Source organism: Sceloporus undulatus, chromosome 3 (genome assembly GCF_019175285.1).
Source record: "Sceloporus undulatus isolate JIND9_A2432 ecotype Alabama chromosome 3, SceUnd_v1.1, whole genome shotgun sequence".
NCBI classification, from domain to species: Eukaryota; Metazoa; Chordata; class Lepidosauria; order Squamata; family Phrynosomatidae; genus Sceloporus; species Sceloporus undulatus.
In genome coordinates this window covers 179,214,431-179,230,526 of record NC_056524.1, presented here as the reverse complement: position 1 = coordinate 179,230,526, position 16,096 = coordinate 179,214,431, and the positions used below count along the sequence as shown (strand labels likewise).

The following is a 16,096-nucleotide window of genomic DNA, read 5'->3' as shown; positions in this document are numbered from 1 at the left end:
CAAAGTTTGGGAACCACCGATGTAGATGCACCCTAGGTTACTGGCAGCAATTCATCAACCATGCTTTAGGCTAGCCATTTAATATTTCCTGCCTTACTGTAACAATAGCTGGAAGTTGTGCAAATTTTCTCCTCAGACATAACCTGAAGGTCTTGTTGTTTAAAGTTTCTTGTTTAGATACACATTTATTATTATTATTATTATTAAACTTTATTTCTAGAGCGCTGTAATTATACAGAGCTGTATTTATTTGCTTTGCTTTTCTTTTGTGTTAAACGTATAGAACAAAATAACCTGAGATGAGGGAATTTTTAAGTGCTAAAGTGGCATCTAGTGGAGGTTCCAACATTTACAGTTTTTCGACACCAAGGTAATTTGTCCATATTTGAACAGGAAGCCAGTTGTAGAAGCAAGCATGCTGTTTTCTTTAGGACACAGATGGGGAACTTTTAGGGGTGCGCAACTGTGGAAAGTTAGGAGGATGCACTAGCCCCACAGGAGACCTTGAGTGTAGTGGTGTGAGTGTTGTACTATGGCGCTGGGTTTAAATCCCATCTTAGCTATGGAAATCCACTGGATGACCTTGGGAAAGTCACACTCCCTCAGCAAACCCCCTCTGAACAAATCTTACCAAGAAAACCCTATGATAGGTGTACCTTAGGGTCACTATAAATCAGAAACAACCTAAAGGCATGCAACAACACCAAGACTTTGGATAACCATACCCCACCATATTTCTATCACAAAAAATAATTTTTGTCCCCGAATAATTTATGAGGGTGTTTTTACCATGTTTTTAGTCCCCTAGTGCAATACATTACCTAATTTTTTAAGGCCTTGCATGGACCTAAAATGGCAGAAGGAGACAAGAACATGGCAAAAATACTCGACACACACACCCTAAAGGGCATTTGGAGGGAAAAAATATTTTTAAAGAAAAAACTGAATATGATCCAGCTAGAAAATGGCATTTAATCCCTCCTTTTCCTAATTATTGCCATATCTGTGCTTGAACTTTTGAAAATGGGAGCGGGGGCGGGGGAAGGAACCAATACACTTTCAAATTCAGTCTACAGTAAGCCCTCCCTTATCCATGGATTCTTTATTCACAAAGATTCAAGCACCCACAACTTGAAAATATTAAAAATAAATTCCCAAAAGCAAACCTTGAATTTGCCATTTTATATAAGGGACACTATTTTACTATGCCGCACATAAAAGCAATTATTTTATTCCAGCACAGTCCAGCATAGGCAAGAAGTTGAATGAGACTGATGCCACACATATACAGTAAAGGAATAGGGTTTCTCAGATAGAAAGAGCAAGTTCAGTTCATAGTATCCACTGACTTTGATAAAGAAAGATAATAAGTATTCCACTCTAGAGGCATGTTAGTTTCTCATTACAGCAGTACTACTCAGACAAAACGTTTGTCTGAAGAAACAGAGCCGAGGGTATATAGTCTGCCTTCCACATTTGCAGGAGTTAGGCGTGCAAAACCACCGCAAAAGTGGAAAAATCACAAATAAATAAATGTGCACGCCCCTCTCGCCTTCCCATGCGCTTTGGCCAGCTTCCCTCAGCTGGCCAAAGCAGGGAGGGATGCAGGAGGGGCTTGCACACATTCTTCAAGGCTGCTCCCTCCCACCTTGGCTTTTTCCCCCCAAACAGGAAAAACCCAGGAGGGAGGAGGAGCATGCACACATGTGGACAAACTCGCAAATAATCAAATCCACAAATGTTAAAACCACGAAAGTGGAGGGCCAACTGTATACAGATCTGCAGAGAAATGGGTAAGTTAGAATCTGTGGATGTGGCATAGAGGCAGGAACGTGGCCCAAGACCTCAAAAACATTCCAGCTAAGGCTGCAGTCCTGCATGGAAGTAAGCTATGCTGCAATCCACGGGAGTTAACAATTTAACCCTATACATGCCAAGAGAGAAGAAAGTAGAGATTTGAACCAAAATCATCCTGGCCCACATCCAACACTCTTCCCACTGCAAATTACTCCCAATCAGTGCCGTATCAAACATTCTTGCAAAAGAAAAGAAAAAGTCTGAAGGCATTCCCATTGTAGAGTTATTATTTCGATTTTCTCCCAATATGGGATTCAAGGCACTTAAAACAAGGCATACATGTGTATGGCACGCATGACTACCAAAATAAATGAGAATTCAGTATAAGAATGTTAGAGTGAGCACAGTTCCAAAGGACTACCTGCTGAGCACTCATGCAGAAGTGCTAGTGGTGCGGATTAGTCCTCTCTATAGTACTTAGACAGTAAAAGATAAAGAGAACACAAATTCTGTGTCAGCTGAGAGAAGAATTAGCGTAGGGAGATTTTTGAAGTGATCTTGCTCCCTGCTGGTTGCAGTAATGTGCATTAGCACGATCATTAAAGTAAATATATACTGCTTAGATTTATCCTGAGAGCCATCATTAAATTTGTTTTTCTTATCAAAAAGAGAGATTATCCCAAGGAGAAACCAAAGTATTAGAATCTACAGTACTGCTTAGTTTAGAACAGCCCTAACCTGTCTGAAGGACTCTCAAGGAATGTAAATAGTTTAAAGTATTAACCTCTACAGTTGTTGAACCAAAAGCATACACACCCAGAACTCCAACACCTGTTACTCCCAGCCAGGATAGGTAAAGGCTGTCTTCTATTTGGGCAACTTAACAGGTGTGGCCACTATAGGTGCATGAAAAGGTGGATCCTGTGAGATCAACTGGTTGTTTTCTTCTTACAGTAGTTGTTAAGAGCCAATAATGCACATATTGAAGGAAAGTGAAAACCCTGTGCTCTTTTAGAAGCTGTCCAACTCTAAGACCTATCACTCCCTGCCAGTTTTTGGAAAGATTACTTTTTCTTAGACTACAACTCCCCAAAGCCCTCAACTAGCATGGGCATTGACCCTGTTGCCTGAGGGATTTTGAGAACTGTTGACCAAAATAAATATTTTTCCAAGTTGTAGTCAGGGATAATATAAATTCTAATTAAACAATATCTAGAAGGCCAGAGGTTCCCCAGGTTCTTTGAAGCCTGCCATTTATAGCTTTAAGTTTAAGAAACCAGAATTTAAATCTAAAGCCAAAGCTCCTAAAGTACGGGGGGTTATCTGACTAATGCCTATTTGAACTTGATCATGGCTTGGTTGCAGACTCACAGGATTTTGCCTATTGAAAGAATGGCTTAGACACAGACGACACAGGAATACAATTTTCTCCTTATTAAAAACTCCAGCACCAATGAGGTCTATACAGGATTTTATGAAATCATGACAAGAGGGAGTACAATGTTTACAATGCCCATATAAACAGTAAAAACAATACACGGTTTCCAATGTACACCCAAGTTTTCATTTCAGAAGCACTACACTCTGAAATTCAACTGCTGAAAATAAAAATATACATGATTCTGCAGAGAGAGAGAAAAACAAAAAACAACAACCAAACCCCCTTTTAATGTGTCTTTTTTGTTCTGAGCCGTCGCTTGATGATTTCATGATCACTCTCCTTTTGATCCATAACAATCTGAAAAAGAAATCAAGGAAATTGGTTTATCACCTCTCAGCAAAGCAAGGTTCCTGAGTGTACAGCAAATAAAAACAGACAAAACATGGCTTTTAAAAGAATACACACATGCACCTGAAACAATCAGAAAAGCTACCCTCAGTTTTAAGGTCTTATAAAACAGTACAGTCTTGGCTGTCTATTAGAAGCTCAAGAGAGGTGCAGCCAACCTGAGGTCTTAGAGATCAGTGTACTGTGTATGTAGCTAGTTCTAGACTAAGGTGAAATAATCTGTGAGTTCCTTGTGGGAACTATAAAGCTGCAAAAGGAAGCAGACCAGATCTGCCTTAAGAATTCTTCAATGTCAGAGGGACTTAGGTCAACAACCATTTTACTCTTAAGTCCAGGTATGTTAGTGTCTAAGGTACTGCCTTGCTATGCTCATCATAAAGCAATTGTCCTCAGTTGTCCAGTTAGAACAATAGCTGGACAATGAATGAAGAAGTTAACTAACATTTACACTCTACTTCCCTTGGGCTGACCAGTGATTCAAACTTATGAAGAGCCATTTAGACGATGAAAATCACATAGTAAATATGATTTGCATGGTTAAAATACAGTTTCAGTTTGAGGAAAAAGCACAGCAAGGCTCACACACATTCCCAACTCCTTCAACATGCTCAGAAGGAATATGAAAGTTGTTTTGCTCCTGTTTAGACCGAGTACAGTTTGAGCATCCCTAATCTGGAAATCTAAAAACCTCGAAAAAAAATGAAATTTGACACTTTGAAGCTTCAATTGTGGAATTTTACAATGCTTTGGAATACAGTTAGCATAGTATGCTGGAGAAAGATGTGAGGCTGGAAAGAGATGCAAGGGACACAAGACTGAAGAGAGAAGATCAGTGAAATGGCGGGAGGCATGGATTCATAGTAGGCATTATGCTTGGATTCCCATTATTTCACAGATCCTCATGTCTCCCTCCAGCCTCACAAACAGTATAGACATGTACTTGTAATCCAATACCCCCCCCCCCAAAAAAAATCCCAGCTCTGAAACACTTCTGGTCGCAGGCTTTGGGGTAACGGATACTCAAACTGTATTGATTTTTGTAATGTCTGAATCCAGACAATTTTTTTTAAAACAGCTAACATCAAACTTAGTTATAAAATTACCTAGATGTCTTTAGCAATATTTAAGATTAATCATAGTAGAGCATAGACATAAACACTGGTTAAATGAAAACAGAAAGTTTCTCATTTCCTTCTCACAGGAAGAGATAGAAAAGGGCATGAGCTGAAGGCTCAAGTGCAATTCATCCTGCTAATTTTAAAAAATATGTGATCTGGCCCATTTTCTGATGTTTGGTGTTTTAGAAAAGATTGCAGAAATCAAGTTTCTAACAGTCAGAGGCAGACACAGGCTTCACAATATTAATAGAGCTTGGAAATATTGCCCTGTACATCCTCATGGCAGAGCCAGTGTGGTGTAGTGGTTTGAGCATTGGATTATGACTCTGGTGAACAGGGTTCAAATCTCTGCTCAGCCATGAAACCCATTGGGTGACCCTGGGCAAATCACACTCTCTCAGTCTCAGAAGATGGCAATGGCAAATACCCTCTAAAGAAATTTGCCAAGAAAACCTCATGAAACCTACCAAGAAAACCTCATGGTCTTAGTGTTGCCATTAAGTCGGAAACAACTTGAAGGCACAGAACAACAACAACAACAAATATCCTCATGGAAATTCTATTTTTAAGACCAATATCCTGCTATTAAATGTTAAGTCTAGAATGTTGTGCCCATTTGAACTCATATCGCCCCTCAAGCTGTAACAGGGAGTAGGCAACAGAAAGCCTTAAGCATAAACTGATTCTGATGATATTGGGAGCATGTTCCATCGTTCCCCAGTAGACTCTCAGCATATTCAGTTTCCTATTGTGATAAATGAGAGTCCCTCCATTTATCAGAGCTTTCTCTCCAGATAACAAAGGGTTAAATGTGGGAGGAGATAGTTACTTTACTTTACCTGGTCACCAAATGTGTTACATTTCTATTCTGCCTTTCGTCTTTAAAAGTTAAGTGTCATGGCTTCACTTACCACATGACCTGAGAAGTCCATAGGTGAAGAAATGTCAGTCGAGTACAGCTTGCGCTTAGCTCTTTTTGGTTTGACTTCTTTAAGAGATACCTCCTCAGTAGGTTTAGTTGATTTTATCGTTGCCATGAACTTCTTTGCTAGAAGAGGCATTTCAGTAACATTTTAGCCTTTTTCTACCAAGCATAGTAAAGAAACAAAACCGTACCCTTCTCCTTATGTTATACTCTCACACAAACCTTCTCAAAAGTCTCTCTCCCTCCTCTCCTGTGCAACTGGAATATGGTATAGATACAGTAAAAACTAGCAGTTCATATGTACTGCTATTTCCCATCCCTGTGCTGGAGTATTACTCTTTTATTCATTTTTATCCCAGATTTCTCCCATGGACCTTATAGGGAATTGGCATGGCTCTCCTTTCCTCACCCATTCCATCCTTGAGAGGTATGATATGGGTGAGAGATACCGACCTGGGGGCACACAATTAAAAAGCCTTATGGCTGTGCATATGGTTTTCCCCCAGTCCTAGTCCACTGATCCAACTACTAGCTGTGCTGTCATTAGTGCCAATAGTTGCTGTTGTCCCAGGAGAGAAGGTGAATCCCACTTGCAAAGTTACTTGCTTTAGAACTGGATCATTACATTATGGTTCTCCATTTAATGAGAGTGCAATTCAATGAGAGAGTACACTTCCAACAAAATGCTACATATAAGAAGCCCAAGAGAATGGAAAAATCTCCAGCCACCACCAGGAATTAAAATTTCTTTCTCCATTTAAAAACAAATGACGCCCCCTTCCCCTTTCAGAGTCTGCACCATCCACATAACATCTTAGCAGAAGCATCAGTTACATATACAGAATTTTGAGGAAATTTAATTTTAGGCTCATCGCTTACCTTTGGATTGTATGATTGTTGGAGAACTCTGCAAGAATGAGCCAAATTTCTGTAATGTCCCACCTGTATCCCCAGGTGATGTTATTTTTGATGCAAAATGTTTACTTCTTAAAGGATACTCTTTTCTGACACAGTGGTCTGTAGCAGACTGAAGAAGTACAAAACATGAGACAGACATTCAGAATATTAAATTTAAGATAGGGACCATTTTAAAGATCTTTCTATAGCAAAACTATTTACTACATGTAGTTATCTTTCTTCTTCAGGGAAAGACATGATCCTGCTACACTACAATACATTTGATAAAGAAGAGACCCTTTAAAAGACAGCAACATTATTCCTGTTAGACTTTAAGCAGGACTTTAAAATTTGAGATAGGATTCCATTCTGGAATAAGTAACTTATAGCATAACCCTATGCATATCTACTAAGAAGTAAACTTTACTGTGTTCAAAGTAAAGTAAATTCTAAGTAAGTGTATACTGGATAGCAGCACTTTAAAAAAAACTTTTTACCATTTCACTTTGTGGAACAAGTTCCCATTCAAGAAGGATGGCTAAAATTACCTTGCAAAATTTTAACAACAGCACTTGTACTTAGTAAATTCTGTGCTTTAACCAACTATTTGTTGAGTAGATTGTTATAGTGAGCCATTTTTAAAGCTTGACAGTGCAATTCTCAACATGTCTACTCAGCAGTTAGTGACTTGTTCAAATGACATTATCACCAAATAAGTATGTTAGGACTGTATCTTGAGAGAACTTGCTGAACAAAGAATACTGGGGGCACCAGGCAAACTTCTCTCAAGGAAGAGTTCTACTAAAGGAGACCAGGACTGAATATTTGTTCTCCCTCGTTGCTGCTAATGTCCAAGTTACTGGTCATGTGGGAACAAAATGTGATTGGCAGATGGCCTAGGTATCCTGATAGAGCAATACAGGAAGGCAATCCTTCAGATATGATTTGATTTTATATGGAGATGTGGTGAAATCTGATTTAGTTTCAGATTTCTAATTTAGTTCACCTGTAATAGCGAACCCATCTGTAAGGACTATTGTCACAAAGTGGCACATATCTGGGTGAACTAGTAACTCCTAGGGATAGCTACACATTGTTAGTTGTATCTCCACAGTGGCACCTACACATAGCTAACAGCCTTGAGAACCCACATAAGGATTCACACAGGACTACTTGTCAAGTAGGAAGAAGACCACTGTGGAGTGAAGCTTCTAATAGTATTGACCATCAGTTATCACAGATAGAAAAAAGTCTTCCTGCCAGAAGACACTTTAGAATTCCTATAGCAACTCTTTAAGATCACCACTTTAACGAGATCTACAAAAATAACATCACAGAGCACTAGTCCATCAACAACTACTAATCACATTATCTCTTTAATGCTACTTTTTGATGCTAGTATCTCTGGCATCAAAATGAACTACAGTGGACCCTTGTTATACGCTGGGGTTTGGTTCCAAGCTCCCCCGTGTATAACAAAATCCGTGTATGCTCAAGTCCCATTAAATATAATGACATAGCAAAATGGTGTCCCTTATAAAAAATGAAAAATCAAGGTAAATGTATACTTCTTTGGGACATTTTCAAACCGTGTATGCTTGAATCCGTGTATAAAAAATCCGTGTATAAGAAGGGCCGACTATATACCGGTTACTGAGAAACTTAAACAGGTGTTTATTACTATCCTCATACCCTGCCTGTGGTCTTCATGACTTTTAATTCAGCCTCTGTGGGAACAAAATGCCTGGACAGATGGGCCTTTGGCCAGTACTGGTATTCTCTTTATGCAGTTATTTTTAAGAACATATACATTATGCACACATACTCCAAGAATGGAATAGGAAGCTCTCCCATATTTCCTGTCATTAACCATGTCAACGTCTACCTTTCATTTTCTTTTTTAAAATCCCAAGGACAATCCTCTTCAAATGAAGGGCAACCAATACATGTGAATAGTCCAGCTCATGCCTGAAATGAGACTCTGCCTGTTTCTCATATTAAAACTCATTAAAATAGTGTTACTTCTGAGAATGGTCTCCTTCATTTTGCTTCTTTATCTCGTAACTGCTAGGGCTCAGTGCAGAAGCAGTTACACTACCCTTGCTGATATGCCAAGCCCAATCTTCTTTAGAGATATGAATAAAAACCTTTCAGTTGCCCTTATTTTTAAGAAATGTCTCCTTTGTCTTTGGGGGATGGTGGAACAGAAGGGAACACTGGTATTTAAGATAAGGATATGAAGGCTTTAGGCTTAGGATATGTCCTTTATGTCTGTTTGCAAGTCCACCAACTGCAGCTAGGAACAAAATAGTTGATAGAGAATTGTGGATTAAGGTAACTCTCAGCACTTGCTCAGCCCAGGAAACTATTTTCAGGACTTCATTCTCAAATCTTTTTACACAAAAATCTATCCATTTTCCACTCCCAAGTTTTCTTGACTTCAGCAACCTAATTTAGGAGGGAAATAATAGCTTTATTGTCACTTTTGGGAGCAGGAATCCTTGCTGATCTACTGCAACTCACCACACCTATTTTAGGTAAGTTGCTCAGACATCTGCAGTCTCCTCACGCTATTTCACCACTGCATCTTCATGTTAATATCAAATGTAATTCCTTCAACACTTACCTTGTCATTCTGTTTACGTAATGAATCTGAACTTATAATCACGTCAGCTGGTGATGCAGCATTCTTCTCATTTTCATTCTTCAAGAAATCCTTAAACACAAAATAGCATGCTCAATGTCCATCTACTTTTTTCCAAGCTGGATTGTTAAATACTACTTTCCCAGAGGGTGGGAAAAGTGCTACAAAAATGAAATCAGACTGAGAAACTGCCACTGCTGTTTTTACACACTGTCTTTTTCTATGCATTTTTTCAGACTAATTATTTAACAAAATCAAGAGGAATTTTTTAATAGATATAAAATCAGGCTGGTAGCAGGCCAATGTATTATATCAGTAGACAAGAGATTGCTTTTTATGTACTAATTACTCATGAAGTGCAAGCCTGATACATGTCTGATAAGAGTGGTAAGTCTTTTTGGCTAGAAAGGCAGAATAATATTGACTTTAGGCAGAATGGCTACCATTCAAGTTTCATAAGGAAGGACTTATGAGCAAGACTATGAAGAGAGACCACAAAATCCTCCCAAAGAACAGTGGCCAGTTTCTGAGACAGTAATTGCTGGTGTTTTTCATAATATTTCAATAGCTGGACCATGGTGTAATCCAGCTGGGCAATTCTTAAGCAAGAGTTCATGTTCACTGGTACTCAATATGAATTAGCTGTAACTTTAAGTCATGGAGCAAAATGCTTTTCGTGACAGAGTCACGAAATTTGAGATTGTTGTCACATGAAGGTATATACTTCTCTAACCTACAGAATGAGGTCAGGCCCTGACTTTTCTAGATATTCAAGGAATCAGGAAGAGGAAGACAACCACATTCTGGATTCACTTCCAACACCAGCATTCCATGAAAACTCAACTGCCTGCCACAGTCAAAAAAATCTTAATTCTGACTGCACTGTCTTGCTTTTATAGTCCCAGTTTCTATGCTAAATGACTCAAAACCTGCCTAAAAACTGTTACAAGAATTCCAAACAATTTTAGGATAATTTATTTCCATATGCTTATGATGATAGCCCAAATGCTGAAGGATATAAGTTTAAAAGGCTGGCCTATCTCAGCAGTAAAGGAGCATCTGTTCCAAGTGAGGAAAAAGTATAGTAGAACAACATAGTATGCATGATATAGAAACAGAGGTGAGAGGTGGCAGATGATTCAGTGTTACTGGAGTGCTATGATCTAAATGTGTGACTGGAAGAAAATATGATGAACTAGAAAATATTGTTGAATGCTCTTATCTACAGTATCTACACATCTACAGCAAAAGCTCAAAGGGATTCAGTACCTGACTGACATCACCAGAAGTGTACTTATTTCTAATTTTGCTTTTCCAGCAACTTGGCAGTTTGTTCCTCTTGAAAAAAAAATGGTTGAGGAGAAAAAAAAGGTTATAATTCTAATGAACTCACCTCTTCCAAGTGTTCATCTACAATACTGTACTTGAATTAAAGTGGACCTCTTTTGGAAATATAATACACATGAAGTTTTATACTAACAATTATAAAGTGGCCTTAACATTTCTTATCTATTAGGTGGAATGATCCAGGACAACACACTGTGTTTCTTGGCAGAAAGCTGCCATAACATGAATGTTAATACTTAATCTGCAAGACTCCTAGTCAAATGGGAAGGTTGACACTATCTTTTATGGGCACAACCTGTCCCAAGAATCTGTCAACAATGCTACCCAGATATAAAGGCTGACATAAATCAAAGAGGACAAGTTGCTTCCAGGTGAGAGGTGAAACCTAAAGTGAACATTCAGATTTCATGGGCTTCAACTGATTTTTCCCTGAGAAAGACGCCTCTTTCTTAGGTTGTGTTATCTATCTGTGGCTGGGTCACCAACAAATGGTTTAAAAAGGCAACATTTGTGACTTTGACTATGAACAGACTTCATAGATATGTAGCCACAAATTCAGGAGTAGCAGTTTCAGAAGATAAATTTGGTCAATATTTTTAATGCTATGATCCAATTTCCAAAGAGAAAAGGAAATGAATATTTCTTATTGGTTATAAATGCAACTGCTATATTGTGTACAGCCAGCATGGTGTAGTGGTTTGAGCATTGGACTATGACTCTGGAGAACAAGGTTCAAATCCCTGCTCTGCCATGGAAACCCATTGAGTGTGCTAGGCTATCTCTTAACTTCAGAGGAAGGCAAAGGCAAAGGCAAAAACAAAAACAAAAAACAAAACCAAGCTACTTTATGTGGATTATGTGGGACCAGTATAGGCAAAACAATATTCCAAGCAATTGTCCAGATTTTAAATGCAACACAAAACATGGCAAAACAGTTAAGCATGCCCACAACACAGTGCAATGCAATGCATGTTTACAGAGAAGCAAACCCCATGGTGTTTATCCCACTGTGTTTAACGGGGCTTACTTCCATGTAAGTTTGGTTAAGATTGCAGCCCTTGGTGATTTTTCTGATAACATATATATGTTTTAAATACGATAAACGCTTGTTTACACAGCCATATGTCATCCAAAGTTTTTTTAAATCAAATTTTAATACCTCATCCAACGCACTGCTTTTCCTTTTCTTTGCCTTAGGCACTTTTATAGTCACAGATGAAGGACTGCCTTGATGCTTCACTTCCATCTTATTGGGCTGCAGAGGTGTAAACTGAATCTCCATTTCAGGTTTTGGAAAACGGCTAGTTTGGTCATTTTCTGAAGAGACTTCACAAGAATCTAGGATGGAATCTGACTGGTCCTGTGGCAACAATAAAGTAATGTAAAATGGAGAGATAAGGGACTGATGGGGGGGGGGAAACAAAACAGTTGTAGAAAGTAAGATAAGAACTTTAACACAAGCCTTGAGGGGAAAGTCAGGATGGCACATACCCAGTTTAATTTTCAGTGGCTAACATTTGCAATGAGAACAGTTGACTGGAATACTCAGAATAAAACTCTAGCTACCAAAATTTATCCCACCCAGATGGAAAGCAAGTACTGTAAACTTTTTGTTAGAGAACAGAGTGTATAAAACATTACTATTCAATTTTGTTTACAGGTTCAGGAGTATTATATGTTAACAGAAGTCTTACCACTAGAATGTCAGTAAAACAAAACTGAGTTTATTCGCATACATATATAGTGTCTTTCCAGTTAGATTAGATATTAGCTTCTACTTCTTAGAAGCTGTACAGAGCTGTGTTTCTTTTACTTCACCTGCATGAGAGTAAACTTAACTGAACTCCAATTGGACCTGCTTGTGGGGGGAGAGATCACATATGACCTCTTCCACAGAAGTTAGCTCTTCCCACTGCCATCACTAGACCCTACTGTCATGCTTTTTTGGAATATCCATTGGATGCTTACAGGAATTCTCTGTGCATACAATTTGCCTTACATTGGAAACTGTGTATCCTACCCATATCATTGAACTCCAGCTGCTAGCAGGTCTAGCTGGGACAGTTAGTGATGAAGAATGTTGGGAGTTGCAGAGCAACTCCCATCTGAAAAGGTGCCCAATTCTCAGCCTCTCTTTGGCCAAAGATGGTCCCTAATCACATACAAGAGTCTCCACAAGGAGAATGCTCTGACAAATCTGAAGTAAAAATTGTAGGCTAACACACTGAGAACTGTGAATAAGGCTAACCCGTGTTGCCTCTTCTGTGTACGCATTCAATTCATGGCAGCAAGTCATCTACACTTTTTTCTGAACAAACATCTACACAATTGTGCCGTTAGAGCCTGAAATAACAATGACCTGACTGAGCTCACTAGAAGGCTCCATCTAAGGGAAGGTTTTGGAGCTTTGTGCTGAAGACAAATATACATACACACACATACCCACACATCAAAGAATGAAATCATATTGGGCTATAGCTACAAAGGAGCAAAATGAGGGTATTGGGTCTCCCAAACATTAATTTTCTCTTGTCCCATGAAATATTCCTTCAGTCACCAAATTTCTAGCATTGCAAAAACTTAAAACTTCACTTCAGCATTTAGAAACAGGGTTTAAGCATCCAAAGAAAAGGAGCAGGCAATGTTACCTTACTAAGGGAATGCAAACACAACAAATAGAAGAGTGCTGGATGTGAATGATTTTCAGTGTCTCACTTTCTGCAATGCTAGAACTTTGAGGACTGAAGGAAAATTTTATGAAGAAGAAAGAATTCTTATGGAGAGGCAATGTCTATTTTGCAACCCCAAGTCATAAAGCCTTTTTATGAGGATGGATCAATACCTGAATGTTTTCTGGTGAAGACCCCCTGCTAGAATTCTGTATTAGTTGGCCCATTTCTTCTGTACTGCTGCAATTTGGCAAATCACTTTGGTTTACTTCAAGCTGCTGAAGAAGGAGAAGAATGAGAATTGTAAGCATTATTCTGACTTTAGAAGGCACTTGTGCTGAAAAGGCAAGAAGGTACCCATACAATTAAATGCCCTCATCATTCCAGCTTTAGTGGCATTGCAGTACCAAGCATTTAGGTTTTTTGGAAAAGGCACACTCCACTGGCTAATTTTAGTTATTTTAAAAAAAACAAAATTGTGGCTCTTAACTTGGCCATGAATTTATCACCTGCCTCTCTAACTGGATTTTGTCCATTGTTTTAACAACTATTGATACTTTATGGATGTATTTATGAATAATAGATTGTATTGCTAGGGGGAAATGTTGCCTAAAACACAATCAGAGAACGTTCATTATAAAAAGCTCAAAAATAAAATGTATGGCATACCCATCCTAATAAACTTACCAGAATTTCTGATTTTATCCAGAAATGTTTTATGAACACGTAGACATATATGCATCCCCAGAAGCGCTAAAGTTTAAATTCAAACATCAAAGTGAAGCTACTATTGCAATATACATAATCATAGAAATAGCTTACATGAAGAGTATAAGTAGTAGTATCTTTTTATTGTTTTAGGTGGAAAAAATGCTATCAGACATACCATTTTTCCTTTTGCATTTATAGAAATTGTTGCCCTCCAGCCTTAACATATTAAGTACCGAGCGAGGGAGAACAACTGCTAGGAGGTTATCAGAAAGTAGTAGATTATTTCTGGAAGCATCTGCTCCAATTAAATATGATATGTCAAAATGCAAGTACCAGATTTTTGAGCAAGCAGAGGGAGCTGCTGAGAGGAGAGAAAACAACCAACATATCCTATATGCATTCTGAAGAAAGGTTTATTTTTTTACCTATTTCAGAAACAAAGTAGTTTCCAGTAGGGAAAATTTCTCACTAGTTATTTTGCAAAATGAAAATTACTCTGTGACTAATAGTCTATCCCATAAAATTAGATGAGATATAGATTTTTAGTTAAAATTTATAGAAAAATACTGGTGGGGTTGTACCATGAAACTAGCCAACTCAAATATTCAAATCTGACATGTGTCATTGACTGTGCTAAAATCAGCAGAACACAGAAAGAGCAATCATAATAAGCAGATGAAGAGTACAAATCTAAGTGGCAGATTGTCTACCATTTTCAACACCTGGCCAGCACACAAACAGCCAGGAGGTGGGTGCATGAAGGTGGCTTTACTGGGCTTTTCAGCAGGTCAAATCTTTATTTTTTAAATTTTCTCTCTTTATAATTAAAATTTAATTCAATCTAATTTTTAATTAAAAACAGGAGGGTTGATTTAAGGAGCATTCTCAAGAAAACAGAGGGGCATTCAATCCCTCAAAAGCAAAGCCAGCCTGTTTCAGATGAATTTGGGGACTATCAGTAACACCACTAGAAGTACAGATGTGCCTACAGAGCTTCTCACAGATGTACCAGGAGTACATGCCTTCCATTTCAGGTGGTCGACAGTCACTTTCACCACATCCTAACCTCCCTCAGATGGCTATCTGAAAGGTTACTATGGCCTGTTACAGACTGCCAAAATAAAGCTGCTTCGGGTCTCTTTGGAGGTACTGTATGCTGTTTAAATGATGCATGCATCCTAAGAATCCGGAAGCTGCACCAAAGCTGCACTCCAGTGTTTAGGAATGGAGTGTGGCTTTGGCGCGACCTCCGGACTCTTAGGATCCATGCATCATTTAAACAGCATACCTTCAAAGAGACCCGAAGCTTTATTTTGGCAGTCTGTAACAGGCCATAGTTACACTGTAAAAGACATGGGGTACAGTCATGACATACTACGGTGTAAGTTTCACTGAGTGCAATTCTAAAATCCACATTTTGAAAATTTATTCTTCTGGAAGAGCTCCAGAAGAGGAGAGGAAATGGGGGGAGACTCTGGGGGGGGGGGTAGAGAAAAGAGGGGAGGGGGGTCTGGAGACACTGACAACTGGTACCTGGATCAGTCTGGTTCTTGGAGTGCATGCTAGGCATGGGGGTTACTGTTGCAGGGAAAGTGGGGGACCCACTGGGACTGGAAAAACTGAAGATGAAATATTGCCAGTATTGTAAATTTACCTGTTTACAACTAGAGATATTTTCCACTTTATTTTTTTCTACTCCTTTTCGAGTGGATGATAATGTATTCGTAAAGTTCTCACAAGTCCTTTTTAATTCCTTGGTACCATCATCAGTAAGCGCTTCAGTAGTTGTTTCAAAACCCTATTAAAGACAAACAGGTACCAAATGTTCAGCTATAAAGATTTATCTTGAGGCAGAGCCAAAAGAGCTGACAGCTAAGGAGTCCAACAGCTAACCATCTCCTGCCTCTGAAGTGGCAATAAGGCAATAAGGAAAATACGATGTGGATCTTCTGCACAATTCAGAAAATTATATTTATGTGAATAAACTTAGGTTTGTAACATAATATTTATGACAAAAGGTAATTAAAAGAGATGAAGGAGATAGACAATATATACCGTATACAGTCGCCCCTCTGGATTCACTGACTTCCCATTCGTGGTTTTAAATTTCCACAGATGGGAAGCCAAAATGGTGTGTGCATGCAGTGCCACATGTGGAACAGCATGGCCATTAAAAACAATGGGGTGCCAAAAAAAAAA

The 16,096-nt window shown here is 38.7% G+C and overlaps 1 protein-coding gene across 1 annotated transcript in view; it reads right to left on the bottom strand.

Moving 5' to 3' along the window:
* Positions 1–3,255: 3,255 nt before the first annotated feature.
* KIF20B (kinesin family member 20B) overlaps positions 3,256–16,096 on the bottom strand; it is a 55,334-nt gene continuing 42,493 nt past the window's right edge. The window contains exons 28-35 of the mRNA XM_042458464.1: positions 15,552–15,695; positions 13,360–13,464; positions 11,677–11,877; positions 10,440–10,508; positions 9,153–9,242; positions 6,509–6,656; positions 5,616–5,752; positions 3,256–3,535 (exon numbers count right to left, since the gene is read on the bottom strand). Of these exons, the coding sequence (XP_042314398.1) occupies positions 3,464–3,535; positions 5,616–5,752; positions 6,509–6,656; positions 9,153–9,242; positions 10,440–10,508; positions 11,677–11,877; positions 13,360–13,464; positions 15,552–15,695 (966 nt within the window). The 3' untranslated portion in view covers positions 3,256–3,463. The remainder of the gene's footprint in view (positions 3,536–5,615; positions 5,753–6,508; positions 6,657–9,152; positions 9,243–10,439; positions 10,509–11,676; positions 11,878–13,359; positions 13,465–15,551; positions 15,696–16,096) is intronic.